Here is a 16,604-nt window from a genome sequence, read left to right as displayed (position 1 = left end):
TAAGTGGCAGACAGAACTGGCACCCAGGTCTGCCTGACTCCACTTTGCATTGAGACAGGGACTTGTCTACCTGCTCAGGGAAGTGAGGGGCCAGGCCCACCTCTGCTTCCCATAGTGCCTAAGGTACTCTGCTGTTGGTGCAGGGGCTGCCCAGACCCTGATGAATGTGTAAATTATTACTTGGTGCTCAGAGCAGCAGAGTCTGACATTTCCTCCAAGGGATGGTGGGCTAGGGGAGGGTGTGCAGTGGGTGCTTTATCCAAAGTAAAAGCTGATGCTGCTGTCCCGGGCAATGCCGGCAGGAAGGGCTGGAGCCTCTGACCTGCGCTGGCCTCTGACCTAAGGCAACCTCTGCTGGGCTGAGGCCACCACCTATGCTAAGTGGGTCAGCAACAGGGTCAGCAAAGGCCAATCCCTGTGCTTGTCCATGGCACACTTCTCCCATGCTAAGCACCTTAGACTCAGGACCTGCTCAGTCTGCACAACCCACTGGTGTGGTAGGCATTACCATCTCAAGAATTAGAATTAGGAAACAGGCTGGGACAGGTGGGTAATTTGCCTGGAGTCACAGTGCTAGGAAGAGGCAGGGTCACGACTTGAACTCTGTCCTGTCTGGCTCCAAAAGGAAGTCCCTTCTGCTGCTCTCTCCTCTGGGCGGCTTGGAGTGCAATTCCTTGGCAGCTCGTATCCTCTTGGAAGGAGGAGAGAGAAACAGATGTGGTGCAAGGGCAGACAGGCATGGGCATCCCAGCAGCCCCCTTCTTCTCCTCCCTTCTGGGGCTGGCACTGAAGAGCAGTGTCCCTGAGGCCATTCAGTGCAAGGGCCCCTGGGTAGGTCTTGCATCTTTGGCTCATCTTCCCCAAGACCCGGGCATTGTCTCCTCTCAGATGTGTCTGCTGCAGCCATCCCAGCCCCAGGTCCTGGGTGGGAGAAACTGAGCAGGAGGCAGAAATCAATGCCAAAGAAGGAGCAGGCTGCCAAGGCAGGGCAGAGGCAGCCCCCACCTTGCCAGGCAAACACTGCCCTCTGCAGGGGGCCCTGGGCTGGTCAGGGCAAGAAATGACCCTGCAGCTGTCAGCACTGGCCAAAAATGGAGAAGGAATGGGGTTCCTTGCTGGCCCTTTCCTAATATAGCTGCACTTGCAGCTATTTTAAGCCTGGGAGGACAGAGGGAATTTTATCAGTTCTGAGGCAGTGGCAGGCTTGGGGCAGAGCAGGGCCACTGTGCCACTCCCTGGGATGGGGGACTACTGACTTGAGCCTGGATCCCCACGGTTTGGCTGCAAATGACCAGGGTCAGGCCGGCTGGGGCCCAGGCTCCCCCAGCTAGAGCCCACACTGGGCAGATTCAAGAAGATGGCAGAGTTTGAGGACAGAGCCCCCCACCTTCCACACTGTCTCCCTCACAGGCCCCAGACAGGGACACTGGCCACAGGGTCTGCCCCTGCAGGGAATCTGCATTTAAAGAAACACGGGACAGACACTGCTTTCCCTACAGAGACCATGCTCTGGGAGGCTCACTCTCAGGTCAGAGTGAGAGGAAGGGCCTCTCACTATGCTGTCCGAGCTGGGCTGCCTCGGCTGGGCACTTTCCTTCAGAAAGCCTTGAGCTCGGCCAGGCGTGGTGGCTCACGCCTGTCATCCCAGCACTTTGAGGGGCCGAGGCAGGTGGATCATGAGGTCAGGAGATCGAGACCATCCTGGCTAACACAGTGAAATCCCGTCTCTACTAAAAATACAAAAAAAAAAAAAATTAGCCGGGCATGGTGGTGGGCACCTGTAGTCCCAGCTACTTGGGAGGCTGAGGCAGGAGAATGGTGTGAACCTGGGAGGCAGAGCTTGCAGTGAGCCGAGATCGAGCCACTGCACTCCAGCCTGGGTGAAAGAGCGAGACTCCTCTAAAATAAAAAGCCTTGAGCTCACACTTCTCCCTGCGCTTCCTCGCTCCTCCATCCTGCCTCATTGCTGGCCCAAAGGGCCTTTAGGAGTGGCCCCTGGGGATTGTGCACCCCACTCCCCTATACCCCAAGAGGAGCAGCCAGAGCTGCCTGTCTCTCTTCTGGGAGGGAGAGGAGGTCCGGGTTTGGGGGGGCATAGGTAACCCCGCGCACACCCTGCCCCCTCACCACCGCATTGCCTGCTCAGGACAGAATTCCAGAGCTGCCCCCACAAAACAGACTCTTAGTCCAGAGATGTGGACAGGCAAGGAGGCCCCTGGGCCTCAGCCTTTTTCATAGCAGCCACAGCTGGTCCTGTCTCCACCTGCAGCTTCCTCTCTGGGATCTATAGCCAGGTTTGTATGTGGGGGATTCATGTATGTGGTACGAGTGTCCCTGAAGATGGACAAGAAAACACTTCTTCTGGCAAAGCAGAGGGCACTGGGGAACGCCCAAGAGGGAAACACTGCTGTGTCAGTCTCTGAACCAAACCGAGGGTCCCAGTCACTGCGACTCCCAGCTCTCAGCTCTCCCTCCTCGCTCCTTGCTCTCCTCACCCAGTGTGGTTTGGGCTGCTTCTGCCTCCACAATGACCAGGCTGATGATGGCCCCGGCGCTCAAACTCCCCCTGGTGGAGCCTCCCTCTGACCACCCTGTCTTTTTTGCCCTTTTCCTCCCCAGGTGGTAGCCAACTCTCCAGCCAAGTTAGTATCAAAGGACAGCATGTGTGTGCGCTTGCGTGCCAGCCCCAGCATGTGTCTGTGTGTATCTGACGTGGATAGGGTGTGCCTGCTGGCATGTGTACATGTGTGGGCATATGTATGAGTGGGGTGCACCTGTGCCCCTGGGTGAGCCTGCATGTGTGTGAAGCTGGAGTAGAAGCATTTGGGGGTGGGAGTGGGGGCTCCATTCGATGGTTCTAATTTCATTCCCAATTTCCTGCTGCAGCAGCTGCTTAAGATGCGCCTGGGGTTGGTGACGGTGGTTGGGGGAAGGGGGCACGGGCTGTGCTGCTGCTGGGCCTGTGTGAGCCTGAAGACCTTTCTGTCCTGGCGACCCCTCGGAAGGGCTGCACTGGATCTTTTCTGCCCGGGGAGCACGCCTATCCATTGGAGGGAAGAGCCTCCTGTGGGTAGAGGATGGCCAGCCACTCAGCAAACTGGACTTGAGGGGGCCTGGGCAGCCGGAGCCCTGCTCTGAGGAAGAAGCACATTCCCTGAAGCGCCTGGAAGAGCAGAGCCCTGGGCCACCAAGAGGGTGGCCTGCAGGAAGAGCCCCTTCATGGAGAAACCTTGCTCAGAATCCCTGTGGGTGCCACTGGAGCCGCTTTTCGCCTTTGGGGCGTTCTGGACTCAGCTTGGGCTGCTGCTCCCATCCCCTACCCCCAGCCCCACGCCCCGCTTCCCCTGCTGTGTGTGGTGGGAGATCTCTCTGTGCCTGGCAGCCCCTGCAGACCCTGGGAGTGAGCTCAGGCTTAGCCAGGCCCTGCAGGGGATCTGGGAACGCCAAGATGGGCAAGGAAACCCTTCTATGGCCAGGAGTGGTGGCTCATGCCTGTAATCCCAACACTGTGAGGGGCCAAGGCAGAAGGATCCACTTGAGGCCAGGAGTTCAAGACCAACCTGGGCAACATCATGAGACTCTGTCTTTACAAAAAAAAAACAAAAATAGTGGCATATGCTTGCGATCCTAGCTACCTCAGGAGGCTGAGATGAGAGGATCACTTGAGCCCACTTGAGAGGTTGCGACTGCAGTGAGTGGAGATCACACCACTGCACTCCACCCTGAACAACAAAGCAAGACCCTGTATCCAAAAAAAAAAAAAAAAAAAAAAGAAAGAAAGAAAAAAGAAAAAAGAAAACCTTCTGCACTGGGCTTTGGGGGAGGGTACCAAGGATTTTCCTGAATAGACCCAGACCACCCACCAATGGGAGACTTATGCAGCCTACAGGGGTTCAGGGCCTCGGCTCTGGGAGATCTCTCTCGACACCCACTGCACCCAGCCCTTGCCTTGGCCACCCATGTAACCACCACCTGTTGCCCTTTTCTCCTCCCCGTCCCTGCCTGTACTCCCCCACCCCTCCCCCAGCGCCGACTACCAGGAACGCTTCAACCCCAGTGCCCTGAAGGACTCGGCCCTGTCCACCCACAAGCCCATCGAGGTGAAGGGGCTGGGAGGCAAGGCCACCATCATCCATGCACAGTACAACACGCCCATCAGCATGTACTCCCAGGATGCCATCATGGACGCCATCGCTGGGCAGGCCCAGGCCCAGGGCAGTGACTTCAGTGGGTAAGCGCCTCCCTCCTCCTCCACCACTCAGCGCCTCCAGAGCCCGAGGGGTCTGGGCCATTGGGCGCCATCGGGACCAGCTTTCTTCCTTCACATTGGACCTCCTGGGGGCATGGCCCTTGGAGGGGAGCCAGCCTTCAGCGGGGTCTTCTGGAACGTGGGTATCCTCTCTTCAAACCCTCTCCATGGTCAGCTTTAGGAGAAGGGTGGAGAAGTGCAGAAAATGGTGGCTTCTCAAAGTGCTTTTCACAGCCTCTGCATTTTCACAGGCTCCTTGAGGAGGCTGGCTTAAGAAGAGACTTCTACAGTCCTCTTAACAAGGGGACCATCCTGGAGGCCCCCAGGCCTCTCACAGCGAAGCTGTCCTTTAAGGAGGGGGACGTTGCCAGGTTCTTCCAGCGCTGAGAATTGATTCAAACACACTGGCTGGGTTTCTGGTTTTGGAAGGGGTCTGCGACCAGCTATCCACAGTACTGCTGGCGATCAGTCCCACTAATGGGAGCAATCCTCTCCTCTTTGCCCCAGGAAGCCCGGCCTCAGGGCAGTGGCATTTAAGACATCCTTGGTTCCTGGAGTTCGCCCATTAGCTATGGTTGGGGAATTCGAGGTTTGGTAAAGAAAGAGTTGGCTGAAAATCATTTGTGGATGAAAAATGCTAGCAATGCAAACATTCATGCAGACAGACCTCTCTCTGTGTGTCTCCATGTCTCCCTCTCTGTGTCTCTGTGTCTCCCTTTCTCTGCGTGTCTCTGTATCTCCCTCTATCTGTATGTCTCTTTCTGTCTTCCTCCTTGTTGCTCTCTTGTTCTCTCTCTCTCTCCCTTTCCCTCTCTTTCTTTCTCTCTCTCTCTCTCGTGTGTGTGTGTGTGTGTGTGTGTGTCTGTCTGTCTATCTGTTGTTTCTTTCTTACACACATACACACAGTTCCTCACTGTTTTCTACTTGGGAATACCACTGTATTGGCTGATTCTCAATCTGGGCAACATCTTATCCCTGGGTCAGGATAAGAATTGCAGGATCGGCCGGGCGCGGTGGCTCAAGCCTGTAATCCCAGCACTTTGGGAGGCCGAGAAAGGCGGATCACGAGGTCAGGAGTTCGAGACCATCCTGGCTAACACGGTGAAACCCCGTCTCTACTAAAAAATACAAAAAACTAGCCGGGCGAGGTGGCGGGCGCCTGTAGTCCCGGCTACTCGGGAGGCTGAGGCAGGAGAATGGCGTAAAAACCCGGGAGGCAGAGCTTGCAGTGAGCTGAGATCTGGCCACTGCACTCCAGCCTGGGCGACACAGCGAGACTCCGTCTCAAAAAAAAAAAAAAAAAAAAAAAAAAAAAAAAAAAAAAAAAAAGAATTGCAGGATCCCCAAGCAATTCAAGGCAAAAAGTCTTGAAATGACAGCGATGTTTTTTTTCCAAAGCCAGGAAAACAGATGTAATAAGAGGGATGGAGGGATTAAAAAGTCCCAGAGAACCCAGTTTCACTTGGCCATTCCAGACGCCAGCCCTTGTGGCCGTGATATGCATGCAGGTTATAAAGGGCAGGCTCCCCAGCCCCAAGGGTGGAACAGTGTAGGCTCCCTAGGCTCTGCTGGAACTGAGGAGCCTGGGACCCTCTTGGAGATGCAGTACTTCCTCTAGGCCACCAGGGGGCAGAGGTCACCTGTCCTAGAGCTTCAAGTCAAACTCCCAAAGCTCAGAGCTGCTGCTCTTGGCGTAATTCTGGGCAAGGTTGATTGAATTCCATCATTCAAAGCAGAAAATATGACCATGCAAGTTTAAAAACACAAGCATTAGCTCATGCGTACCCAGAAAAACAAGGTTGCCTAAGCCCAAGAGCTAACAGGGATTTCCTGTTAGCATTTCTTTGTCATGTGTGTCTTTGGTGTGCTCTTAAAAGTAGTAGCAATGGCCAAAGGGAAGTTCAATGGAAAATAATGGAAGAACTGCTCTTCACTAACTTTCTGTTTCCTGCACGTTGGGAAAACTGCTATCATTTGAGCTCACCACTAGGGCATCCATCAGTTTTGGAACTGATGCACTGTTGATTAATCGAGGCTTCTTGAAGGACCTTTCCCATCTCCCTCCTGTCCCCTCCCGTCCCCTCCCTGTTCTTCCCCTGGTATGCCTGGAGAGGGTCCTCTTCTCCTCTTCCTTTTAATGCAGCCACGCTGAGCTGACCATGCCGTGGTGCCAGTGAGTAACCCTCTTGGCCATAACGTGCTCCCGTTTCTGCTGTTAATTTCCATGGTTCCTTCCTCACTGACCGTGTTTTTTCTCTTTTTCTTCCTCCTTCACCCACCCCATTCCAATAACTCATTTCTGACCCTAACCCGGCTCTCTTGTGTGCGCTGCCCCTCTGCTATCCCATGATGGACGCGCACTCACGGCTGGGTTTTCCTCTGCTTGGCAGGGCGTCACCGCTGGCGTAAGTAGACTCCGCAGTGTCTGTCCCGTCATCCGTCTGTCTGATTGTGGGATGGTGTGTGGGTTTGGTGGGATGTGTCTGAGGACCAGTGGTCAGCCCACGTGCTCTGTCCACGCTCCTCCTCACACCCACCTGTCAGCCAAACGACATCCCTTGCAGCCTTTCCAGGCAAGTAGTTGTCTCTTGGGATTTATCCAAATAATGTCACTGTGGTCACAGAAATCACAGAGTAATGACACTCACGCTGCAGGCCCAGGCTGGGGTACATACCTGTGTTCTTCTTGCCATGCTTTGGGGTGGCTCCCCCCGCCTTTCCTATCTGCACTGGGACAGTGTAGACCCGGACGTTAGAATCCACACTGGGCCATTATTCAGGGCTAGAAGGTGACAAGGTAACCTCTTGGAGGCCACTCCCCAGAATCTGCACGGGAAGTGTATCTGCAGGAGCCAGTGCCTGCCATGACCACCCATGGGAGGGGAAGGATGAATCAGATTGGGGGCTGCACACAGTGAAGTAAATGCAGCGGTGACCTGATGCTGCGGTGACTGTGGAGCGTTTTCTGTGGCAGGAAGAACAAGCTGAAAGTGGGTCCAGAGAGTGGACTCAGGCCAAGGGCCCAGGACTGCAGGACCTGTTCCATCTTCTCTGCGTATATTCTCCCTGAGCCTTGGTGTCATGAAAGGCACAGCAGTTTCCTCATCTGACTGCCAGTCTTGGTCAGAGCAGCAACAAGAGTCCCTGGTCTTTGCATGGGGCGGTGGGAAATGAAGCCAGAAATGCTGAGTCCCAAGGGACTCACTCCCGGCAGCTTTCTTGAACCCTTGGAGCCAAGAAAGGCACAGGGGAGCTCATCCTGGGCACATTCCAGGAAAACAGCAGCAAACACCTTCCATCCACTTTCTGGATTGCAGAGCTCCGTAAAGAGGCTCAAAGGCCTTGCATCCACGCCTTCCCTCACCCACTGCACGGTTCACACTCCCTCCTACCCTCCCCTCCCAGTGGGTGAGAAGCCAGTACCAGGGAGACCCGGTTGTGCCTTCCTGTTGCCCATCTCACCCAGACCTCAGGAACCCTTGGGACTCCTCCCTATACTAGAAATGGCCTGTCCCAGCAACAGGAAGATGCCACCCTCTCCTTTGCTCCCTGGGCAGCTGCAGGCTCCTCCCTGGCTGGACCCCAGAAGCCTCTGCTGGTCTTTCCCAGCTGATTCCAACCACAGGCTGCCAGTACCTATAGCTCTCTGGGCCAGGGCGGAGCCTTCAGGGAAGCCAGGGCAGCTCCACCCAAGCTCGATCACCTTTCCCCACCTCTGCTCTTGTAGCCCACCCTGAGCCAAACACAAGGACCAGTCCTGGGAGACTAGATCAGTTCCCTGTCGCACTCCTTGCATGGACAATGAGGAGGTTCCTCTTCCAGCCAGCCAGCCCTCTGGGGGAAAGGGAGAGGCAGGCAGGAGAGTGCTGGACAGAGCATCTCTCCAGGCATAGGTCCAGGGCCTCCTACTGGGCAGAAGTAGCCTTCCTGAGCCCTATGACTACAGGGAGCCTAATGCAAAGGACACAGGGCTAGCAGCCAGGAAACCTAGGTTCTTGCCCAGTGGGACCCCTATCTGCTGTAACCTGGAGCTAATTGGCTGGCCTTTCTGGACCTCAGCTTTAGCATCTGTAAGAGGAGAGGGCTGGGCCAGCAGTCTGTTACTGTTGTGGGCTTCACCTGAGCCCTCCCACGCCTCTGAGAAGGTGGGCTGGGTGGCTTGGTCCTCTGGCCCCCTGGCCAGGGCAAGTGGGCTGTAAGGCTTTTGAACATGGCCTGCACTGCAGTCTGATTCAGGCTGGGAGGCACTGGACCTGAGGGGCTCTAGGGTTCCTTCTGGCTCTGATCTAGGATTTGTTTCTTCAGCCAAGAGTTTTGTGCACCTATCATGTGCCAGAGCCTGGGAGCCTAAGGGAAGGTCACGTGGTCCCCCACAGAGGGCTGCGCTTCTCTGGGACAGAGGACCAGTGGCTTCCGTGCAGCCCCACTTCCAACTTCCCCAGGCCAGAAATCCCCTGTCCCTGCAGGCCATGCCGGGGCCGTGCCTCGCTGCCTTGTTTCTTACCAGCTCCCAGCACAGTCAGCCTACTGGCACTGAGCCCAGGGCCCCAGTCCTTTTCCAGGGCAGTGACAGCATTGGCAGCTCCTTGTTTGGATCCAAAAGTGTGAGGAGGGCAGCAGATGGACCCTGAGGAAGCCTCTGGGTCCCCGAATGGCCTCTCCCCAGCCAGCCCCAAACTCATGGCCCGCTCAAGGAGGTCAAAGAAGACCTGTTCTGTTTCCTCCCTCTGTAAAGGGGATCTGGGGGTGGGGATGTCTCTGCTGATGTCTCTGATGGAAACTGTGGCTCCCCAGTTTCCATCGGCGGTAGCTGAAATAGTGCCTCCCTCCCACAAGCCGAGCCTCTAATCTCAGAGTCCTTCTGACTTTGGAAAGGCGTTCCAGGGCCCTGATCACCCAAAAGGTCAGATCCACACTGGGCAGCCACATTAGGGATAGGGGTGGGGGCAAGGCCTAGGCTTGGAGTTAGCCCTGGGGAAGGGCAGACCTGAGGGATCTGAGCCTCCTGTCTCTCATGAGGGAGGGGAGTCACTGCTTCACTGTGACCAACCTGAGCACCGAGGACCCAGGTCATGCCCATATCTCAAGTTCTCAGACAGCAATGGGTAAAGGCAAAGTGGGGACAGAACAATAGGGGCCACCAATGGGCATGGAGCAGGGACCCAGCAGGGTGGGAACTGGGCTCCAGCCTAGCCCTCGCCCACGGCCTCTCTCTGCATTGCAGGAGCCTCCCTATTAAGGACCTTGCCGTAGACAGCGCCTCTCCTGTCTACCAGGCTGTGATTAAGAACCAGAACAAGCCGGAAGATGAGGCTGACGAGTGGGCACGCCGCTCCTCCAACCTGCAGTCTCGCTCCTTCCGCATCCTGGCCCAGATGACAGGGACAGAATTCAGTGAGTGCAGGCTCTCGGGGTGGGTGCAGAGGAGGGAGATGCTGAGGGGCCACCGGGGGCCTGGGCTCAGCACTGCAGAAGCCAGGGAGTCCCGCTACCTGCCCTTGAAGGTGGGCCAGCCTTGATGGTTTGTCCGCGGCTGGCAGGGCTCCTTCTGGGCCCCTCGGGCAGGCTGTCTGGTGACAGCAGCCTTCTGCTCCAATGTCAACTCCAACAGTGAGCAGCAGGCTTGGTGTGCAACTTCCGGGTGAGATGACTGCCCAGGGCTGGGATGAGGCCCTCTCAGGCCACCCCCTGACCCTTTCCCAATGTCCTCTGGGGCCTCTGCCCAGCATACAGTGGACAGGCAAAGGGGTAGTCACCATGTTGGGCCTGGCTGAATCCTGGGGACTCAGTGCCCACAGAGCCCCAGCAACTTTCCTTGCTGTGTCTCCTGTGAGTGCCCTGACCGGCTCCCTTCTACCCACAGTGCAAGACCCTGATGAAGAAGCTCTACGAAGGTCAAGGTAAGTGCCTGGACTCGGGCTCTGTGGCCTTGCCCTCTAGCCCCGTCCCTTCCCGGGCAGCCCCCAGGTCACATCACTTATGGAAGGAACCTCTCAAGTTCATGGATTTGGAAAGCCTGGCCTGCAAAGGGCTCCAGCTGACACTAGCTTGAGGCGGCATCCTGGGTCAGTGAGGCGGGCACCTGGACCCGAGTCTCTGTCCTCCAGGCCCAGGCTACAAGAGCGAAGGCTCTGGGCTCTCCCAACTTCATCCCTGGGCAGGGGCAGGGCTGCTTTGGCCTTTGCTGGGCTGTTGAGAATGAGGGCATCTTTCCCTGTGAGGACACCCGGCTGGCCACCTTGCCCACCCACTCATCTCAGGGCCTGTTCCCCTGTGATTCCAAAGGCTGGGCACTGGGAAACAGGCACTCAGGGGTCTGTGCTGGACACAAACGCCTGACCCCTGGACTCACCTGTCCAGACCCACGTTGAGGTACCAGTTCTGTAAATTGCTTAAAGCAAAATAGCTGCTGAAAAAAAGAACAAGCCCTGGACATGAGGACGGGTTTGTGCCAAGCTGGGGGTCTTAGAGCATGGTTTCCCCATCAGTTGCAGGTCTGAGGCCATAGCCACCAACCTACCATTGTGGCCCGTCAGGTGCTCGTAGCATGAGGGGGCATGCCATCCTGGAACTCACTGGAACCCGCTAGGGCCTTCCACAGTGAGGAGCAGGGCTCATTGTGACTGTGTGGACACTTCCGGTAGCAAATATGTCATCCGCATGTTCTTCCTGGCACTGTCTGCCTTGGGCCAGTGCATCCTGTGGCAGCCTCTGTGCAAGGGGCTGGGGCTCAGGGCACCCTCCCACCCTGGGCCAAGCTTTCTGTACTTGCTAACCAGCAGGCCCAACCCTCAGTGGCCATGTGACCCGCGCAGAGTAAGACTCGAGCCAGCTTAGACTTGTGGATTTTATTTTTGAACCAACACTTTTGCCAACTCAAGTTGCTCTCACTTTTTGGCCAGGCATCCAAGTCTAAGGTGGGGTCGTGCCAGTCCTGCTAAGGATGGCATGCAGTCCCAATAACAGTTCTTAACCCTTCAGTGCCTGCAGGGCATCTAAAGAGCCCGCGATGAAGGGATGCTTGATTTAGCACAGAAGTTAAGCTCCAGCTACTTTAAGTCCTAGAACTCTCAGCTCTCCCCTCCTGCTGTGCTCCGCTGCCCCTGCGTGCTGCTCCCATGCTTGTCTTGCCCTCCTCTTAGAAGCCACCCATGTAGCTGCTTCAGTGAGCAATGCAGATGTTCCCAAACATTTGATAAAGGAGTCTTTAAATCACACACCCCAGAGCAAGCGGCTTCAAAATCCCCCCGGGTTCCTTCCAGCAAGAGGCCAGCAGGGGGCCTCTTTTCTCCCTCCCCTGGGACCCAGAGCCCCGCCCTCTCGGCTCCCTTCTGGTTCCTTAATGTTCTGCTTCCCTCTGGTATGCAAGGCAGTCACGCTCAGCTTGTGCCTCATTAGCCAGATGTCTTTAGAACGGGAAAGAGTACTGTGGAAGTGCATTGCAGCAAACTTTTGTCTTTTCTTTCCCCTGGAATGTTTGCAGGCTCTGCAAAATTATTGAGTGAGGAGAGCACAAAGGCAGTGTTGAAGGGGGTCCCCAGGCCTCGTCCTTGGTCTTCCCCTTCCCTCCTTCAAGGAACATCTCTTGAAGTTTGTTCTGCCTGGTCTTGAGGGTAATTGAAGGGTGGGAGAGTAGTCCTTCTGCCAGCGGCCTAACCCCATGAAAGCTTGGTTCAGCCTCAGCAAAAGGCAGCCTTCGGAGCCTCTCCCCCAGCTACGGCAGGGTTTCATCCTAGGGAAATCTGGGAAGAGGGCCTGGGAAGTGGCTCCAGTTGACTTCCTCCCACCGTCCCAGGAAGCTTCCCTCACCCCATTAGCACCTGTCTCTGGGGTCTCAGGCCCTGCAGTGGAGGCTCTGAGGCATCCAGCCAGCCTCTGCCTAGGTCTGGAGGGGGCTCCTCTCCCTTCTTCTGACTTTAATTTCTGGAGAGTTGTCCTCATGGGCAGAGCCACCCATGTCACTGAATCCCAAACAACTATCCCATGGACCCAGAGGCGGGTGCAGTGGGTGTAGCAGTTTTAATCTGTCTGTGATTGAAGCCTAAAGCAGTGTCTGTGATCACTGGTCATGGCTGGGGCCCCAGGCTCACCCACGTCACCGTCTGAGCAGAAGGGAAATGCTTTGTCCCACCCTGGTCCAGGCCGGTCAGGAGTCTTGCTCCTCAGGGGCCTGAGCCGCACTTCTATCTGTCCCCACTCCCAAGTTCGAAGCTGCACCCCTAGACTCTCCTGACCCATCTTATTGGCTGAGAGCAGCCACATTCTCTTTCTCCTCCCAAATCCCAGTGGGGATTCTCAGGGTCTGTCTTGAAGGCTGAGTTTCCCCAGGGAGGCTTCACTGTAAACTGCTTCCAAGTGTCTCACTCCAGCAGAGCCTGAGTTTGCCAAGCCTTTGCATGGTGACACCGACACAGTCTTATATCCGTGCAAACGTGCTTTCTCCTTCCTGGCGCTGTGTGGTGAGAAAGTTAGCGGGAATGTTGAGTGGGTAGGCAGGGGCTCTGGGACCTCAAGGTCAGGTGTGAATCCACATGTGAAGAAGACCTTGCAAACTTTCCCTTCACCTCCGTCACTGCTCTGCCTCCAAGGTCCACCCCCAGAGTCCCATGACAGCTCACAGCCCTCTTCTCCTCTCAGGTCCTGGCTCCTAATGGTATCTCTGTCTGGTAGCATGTAGCTTCCATCTGAGGCTCCAGTGCCAACCTGCTGGCCAGCCCAAGATAGAGTATAATTTCCAGGGACTCTATCTTTACGGGTGAGGTGGGAGAGGCCTGAACAGCCCAGGCATCAGCTATGAATTTAGCTTCCCACTCTAGAAGGACCCAGGCACCTTAAGAAATTGTCCAGGCTGACTTGAACATCAGCCTCCTGCCTACTTCCACATGGGAGCTACTCTAGTAGTTATAGGTGATGCTGTGGCTCCCCAGTTTCCATCGGAGGTAGCTGAAATAGTGCCTCCTTCCCACAAGCTGAGCCTCTAATCTCAGAGTCCTTCTGACTTTGGAAAGGCATTCCAGGGCCCTGATCACCCAAAAGGTCAGATCCACATTGGGCAGCCACATTAGGGATAGGGGTGGGGGCAAGGCAGGGCTTGGATCTGCAAGGCATCTGGATCCCACTGCTTGGGGGAACCATCCTGGATGTAGCCCAGCATGAAACCCAGACATCCCCCTGATCCCTTATAAGTGCAGCCTCTGCGTTTCCCTGATGCCCGCCTGGGTAAAGAGCTCTGCACCTCCCCATCCTTCCAAGCATTAGGAACAAAGCTGATCTTAGTGAAGAGTCCCTAGAGGAGCTGAAGGTGAGGGTTGCATCACACAGCCCTTTCCATCCCAGATCATGTAAAAATCCTTCCATGCCCCTTTTCCATCATGCAAACATTAAGCTTCTTCCAACAAAATGCCAGGGCTCACTGGCTCCGCTTCTTCCCTCCTGCAGCCTCAGACGCCCCCTTCCCTCCCTCTTCTGGGCAGTCTCTCAGTTTTGCCCCCACTGCAGCCACCTCGCTTACTTGCCGCACAGCACAGGGCCCTCCTGCCAATGGGTGCCCCCGCCAATGGGCCCCTTGTAAGAAAGCAATGAAAAAATTACCTCTCTTCTTTGGATTTTGAGTCCCTGGTGTTCTGCCACCCTAGCGAGTTTGAAAACCACAACTGGAGCACCAGGGATGTTGCCCCAGGTGCCACTGCCTAAGCAGCCCCTGGGGAGCTTTCTTTCTTGCTCTTGCTCTCCTGTCTCTTTTCCTCTTTCCTGTGCCTTCCTCTCCTGGCTCCTTTCCTTGGCTAGCTGAGGATTTTCAAACAGCTTCAAGTAGAGCATGCTCACTAGATCGGACTCTCCAGGGCTGTCCCTGTCCCTGTCCCTGTCACCAAGCACTGATGACAAACTATTACCCAGCCTCCACAGGCCTTGCTAGGACTTGACGATTTACAGGTTAACTGCCTGTGTCTGATCTTGTGCCCCTGTGTTCTGGGTAGTGTCTGTGGGATGGTCAGGACTGTTTGTAGTGCTGTCAGCAGGACTCAAGGAGCCCCGCCACACCACCTTTGCTCGTGCCATCTCCACCCCTTCACCCCAACCTCAGATAGGCAGGTATGTGGCAAGGGAAGAAGACGCCGGCACTTAGATTGTGATTCTGCCCCTGAGTTTCTGTGTGGCTTTAGGTCATTCATGTGACCTCTCTGGGCTTCAGCTTCCTCTTAGTATAAGGAAAGTTCAGACCAGACTGGTGGTTTTCAAATATGTTATATGTTAGCAGTGGGTCCCTTTTGTCAAACAGTCTTAGACAGAGACCCAGTATGCAGGATTCAAGGGGGAGAGAGAGAGAGAGACTGCTAGGTAAAGCACGTGCAGAACCGAGGACCTCTGTGAGTGTGCGGACGTGGGGGCCAGACCCGATGACTGTTACTGTGCAGAAATAGAAGGCCAGCACTGCCACATCTTCTTTTCAAAGACTTAAAGTTGCTCTTCCTGATTTTTATATGCTAGCAATTCACTTTTTTTTTTTTTTTTGAGATGGATTCTCACTCTGTCTCCAAGGCTGGAGGGCACTGGCGCAATCTCGGCTTACTACAACCTCCACCACTCAGGCTCAAGCGATTCTCCTGCCTCAGCCTCCTGAATAGCTGGGATTACAGGCGTGTGACACCATGCCTGGCTAATTCTGTATTGTTAGTAGAGACAGGGTTTCACCATATTGGCCAGGCTGGTCTTGAACTCCTGACCTCAAGTGATCCACCAGCCTCGGCCTCCCAAAGTCCTGGGATTATAGGCGTAAACCACCGTGCCTGGCCAACTTCTTTTTTTTCTTTTTCTTTTTCTTTTCTTTCTTTCTTTCCTTCTTTCTTTCTTTTCTTTTTTTTTTTTTTTTTTTTTTTTTTTTTTTGAGACAGAGTCTCACTCTGTCACCCACGCTGGAGTGCAGTGGTGCAATCTCAGCTCACTGCAACCTCCACCTCCCAGGTTCAAGTGATTCTCCTGCCTCAGCCTCCTGAGTAGCTGAGACTACAGGTGCATGCCATCACACCCGGCTAATTTTTGTATTTTTAGTAGAGACGGGGTTTTACCATATTGGCCAGGCTAGTCTCAAACTCCTGACCTTGTGATCTGCCTGCCTCGGCCTCCCAAAGTTCTGGTATTACAGGCATGAGCCACCACACCTGACTAACTTCTTTTTTTTTTTTTTTTTTTTTTTTTTTGAGACGGAGTCTCGCTCTGTCACCCAGGCTGGAGTGCAGTGGCCGGATCTCAGCTCACTGCAAGCTCCGCCTCCCGGGTTTACGCCATTCTCCTGCCTCAGCCTCCGGAGTAGCTGGGACTACAGGCGCCCGCCACCTCGCCCGGCTAAGTTTTTGTATTTTTAGTAGAGACGGGGTTTCACTGTGTCAGCCAGTCTCGATCTCCTGACCTCGTGATCCGCCCGTCTCGGCCTCCCAAAGTGCTGGGATTACAGGCTTGAGCCACCGCGCCCGGCCCCGACTAACTTCTTAATTAAACTTTTTACTTTGAGATAATTGCAAATTCAGTGCAGTTATAAGAAATAATAGAGATCCCATGTTCCCTTTACCCAGCATCTCCCAATGGTAGCATCTTGCAAAATGAAAGCACAATAACACAACGAGGATGCTGACACTGATACAGGCAAAACACAGAACTTCCCATCACCCAGGATGCCCCACGCTGCCTTTTTATAGCCATACCCACTCCCCTCCAGCACCCACCCACCTCCTTAACCTCTGGCAACCACTCATCTGTGATCTGTCCTGCATCTCTATAATTTTGTCCTTTTCAAGAATGTTATATAAATGGAATCATACAGCATGGGACCATTTAAGATTGGCCGTTTTTAAATCAGCATAATTCCCAGGGGTCACCCAAGTGGTTGAGTGCTCCAATTGTTCATCTATTCCCTTTTATTGCTAAGAAGCATCTCATGGTATGGACTCAGAAATTAATTTTTACATTGAGTTGGAAGCACTGTACAGGTTAAACATACTGTGTTTGTGGCTGGATGTGGCCCTTTGGCCACCAGTGGACACCTCTGGTCTGGAGGATGTGACTGGACCTTCCAGCCTGGAAGGCCTGCATTCTGATGCCTGTGGCACTGGCCTTTCTCAGGTGTTCTCTTCCTCCATTCATTCCCACGTTTCTGGCTGCTGCTTGCCTGCTCTGTACTGTGCCCTCAGCTGAGCAGGTGTGGGTTGAGCCCCAAGAGGCCCCACTGGTGGGAAGTGGCCGGAAGTCCTGGCCCTCTGTCTGTGACAGTGACCTTGTGAGTATGTGTGGGTGTGCACGCATGTGCCCAGGCTGTGTCAGGCCTGATGGGCAGGCGTGGGCAGGAGCTGTGTGCAAAGGC

General features: G+C 55.0%; 2 protein-coding genes across 19 annotated transcripts in view; both read left to right on the top strand.

The window, feature by feature from the left end:
* Positions 1-16,604, top strand: part of SNCG (synuclein gamma) — a 389,209-nt gene that overhangs the window by 112,143 nt on the left and 260,462 nt on the right. The gene's annotated exons all lie outside the window — the stretch shown is intronic.
* LDB3 (LIM domain binding 3) overlaps positions 1-16,604 on the top strand; it is a 71,661-nt gene that overhangs the window by 16,873 nt on the left and 38,184 nt on the right. For 5 of the 9 annotated variants that reach the window (XM_050803852.1, XM_050803851.1, XM_050803855.1 and 2 more), the window contains 4 exons: positions 2,620-2,642; positions 4,028-4,231; positions 9,474-9,643; positions 10,113-10,149. In XM_050803852.1, the coding sequence (XP_050659809.1) occupies positions 2,620-2,642; positions 4,028-4,231; positions 9,474-9,643; positions 10,113-10,149 (434 nt within the window). The remainder of the gene's footprint in view (positions 1-2,619; positions 2,643-4,027; positions 4,232-9,473; positions 9,644-10,112; positions 10,150-16,604) is intronic. The other 4 variants (XM_050803849.1, XM_050803848.1, XM_050803847.1 and 1 more) reach the window with 1 other exon arrangement.

Source organism: Macaca thibetana, chromosome 9 (assembly GCF_024542745.1).
Source record: "Macaca thibetana thibetana isolate TM-01 chromosome 9, ASM2454274v1, whole genome shotgun sequence".
Classification (NCBI taxonomy): domain Eukaryota; kingdom Metazoa; phylum Chordata; class Mammalia; order Primates; family Cercopithecidae; genus Macaca; species Macaca thibetana.
This window is presented reverse-complemented; position numbering and strand designations above follow the sequence as displayed.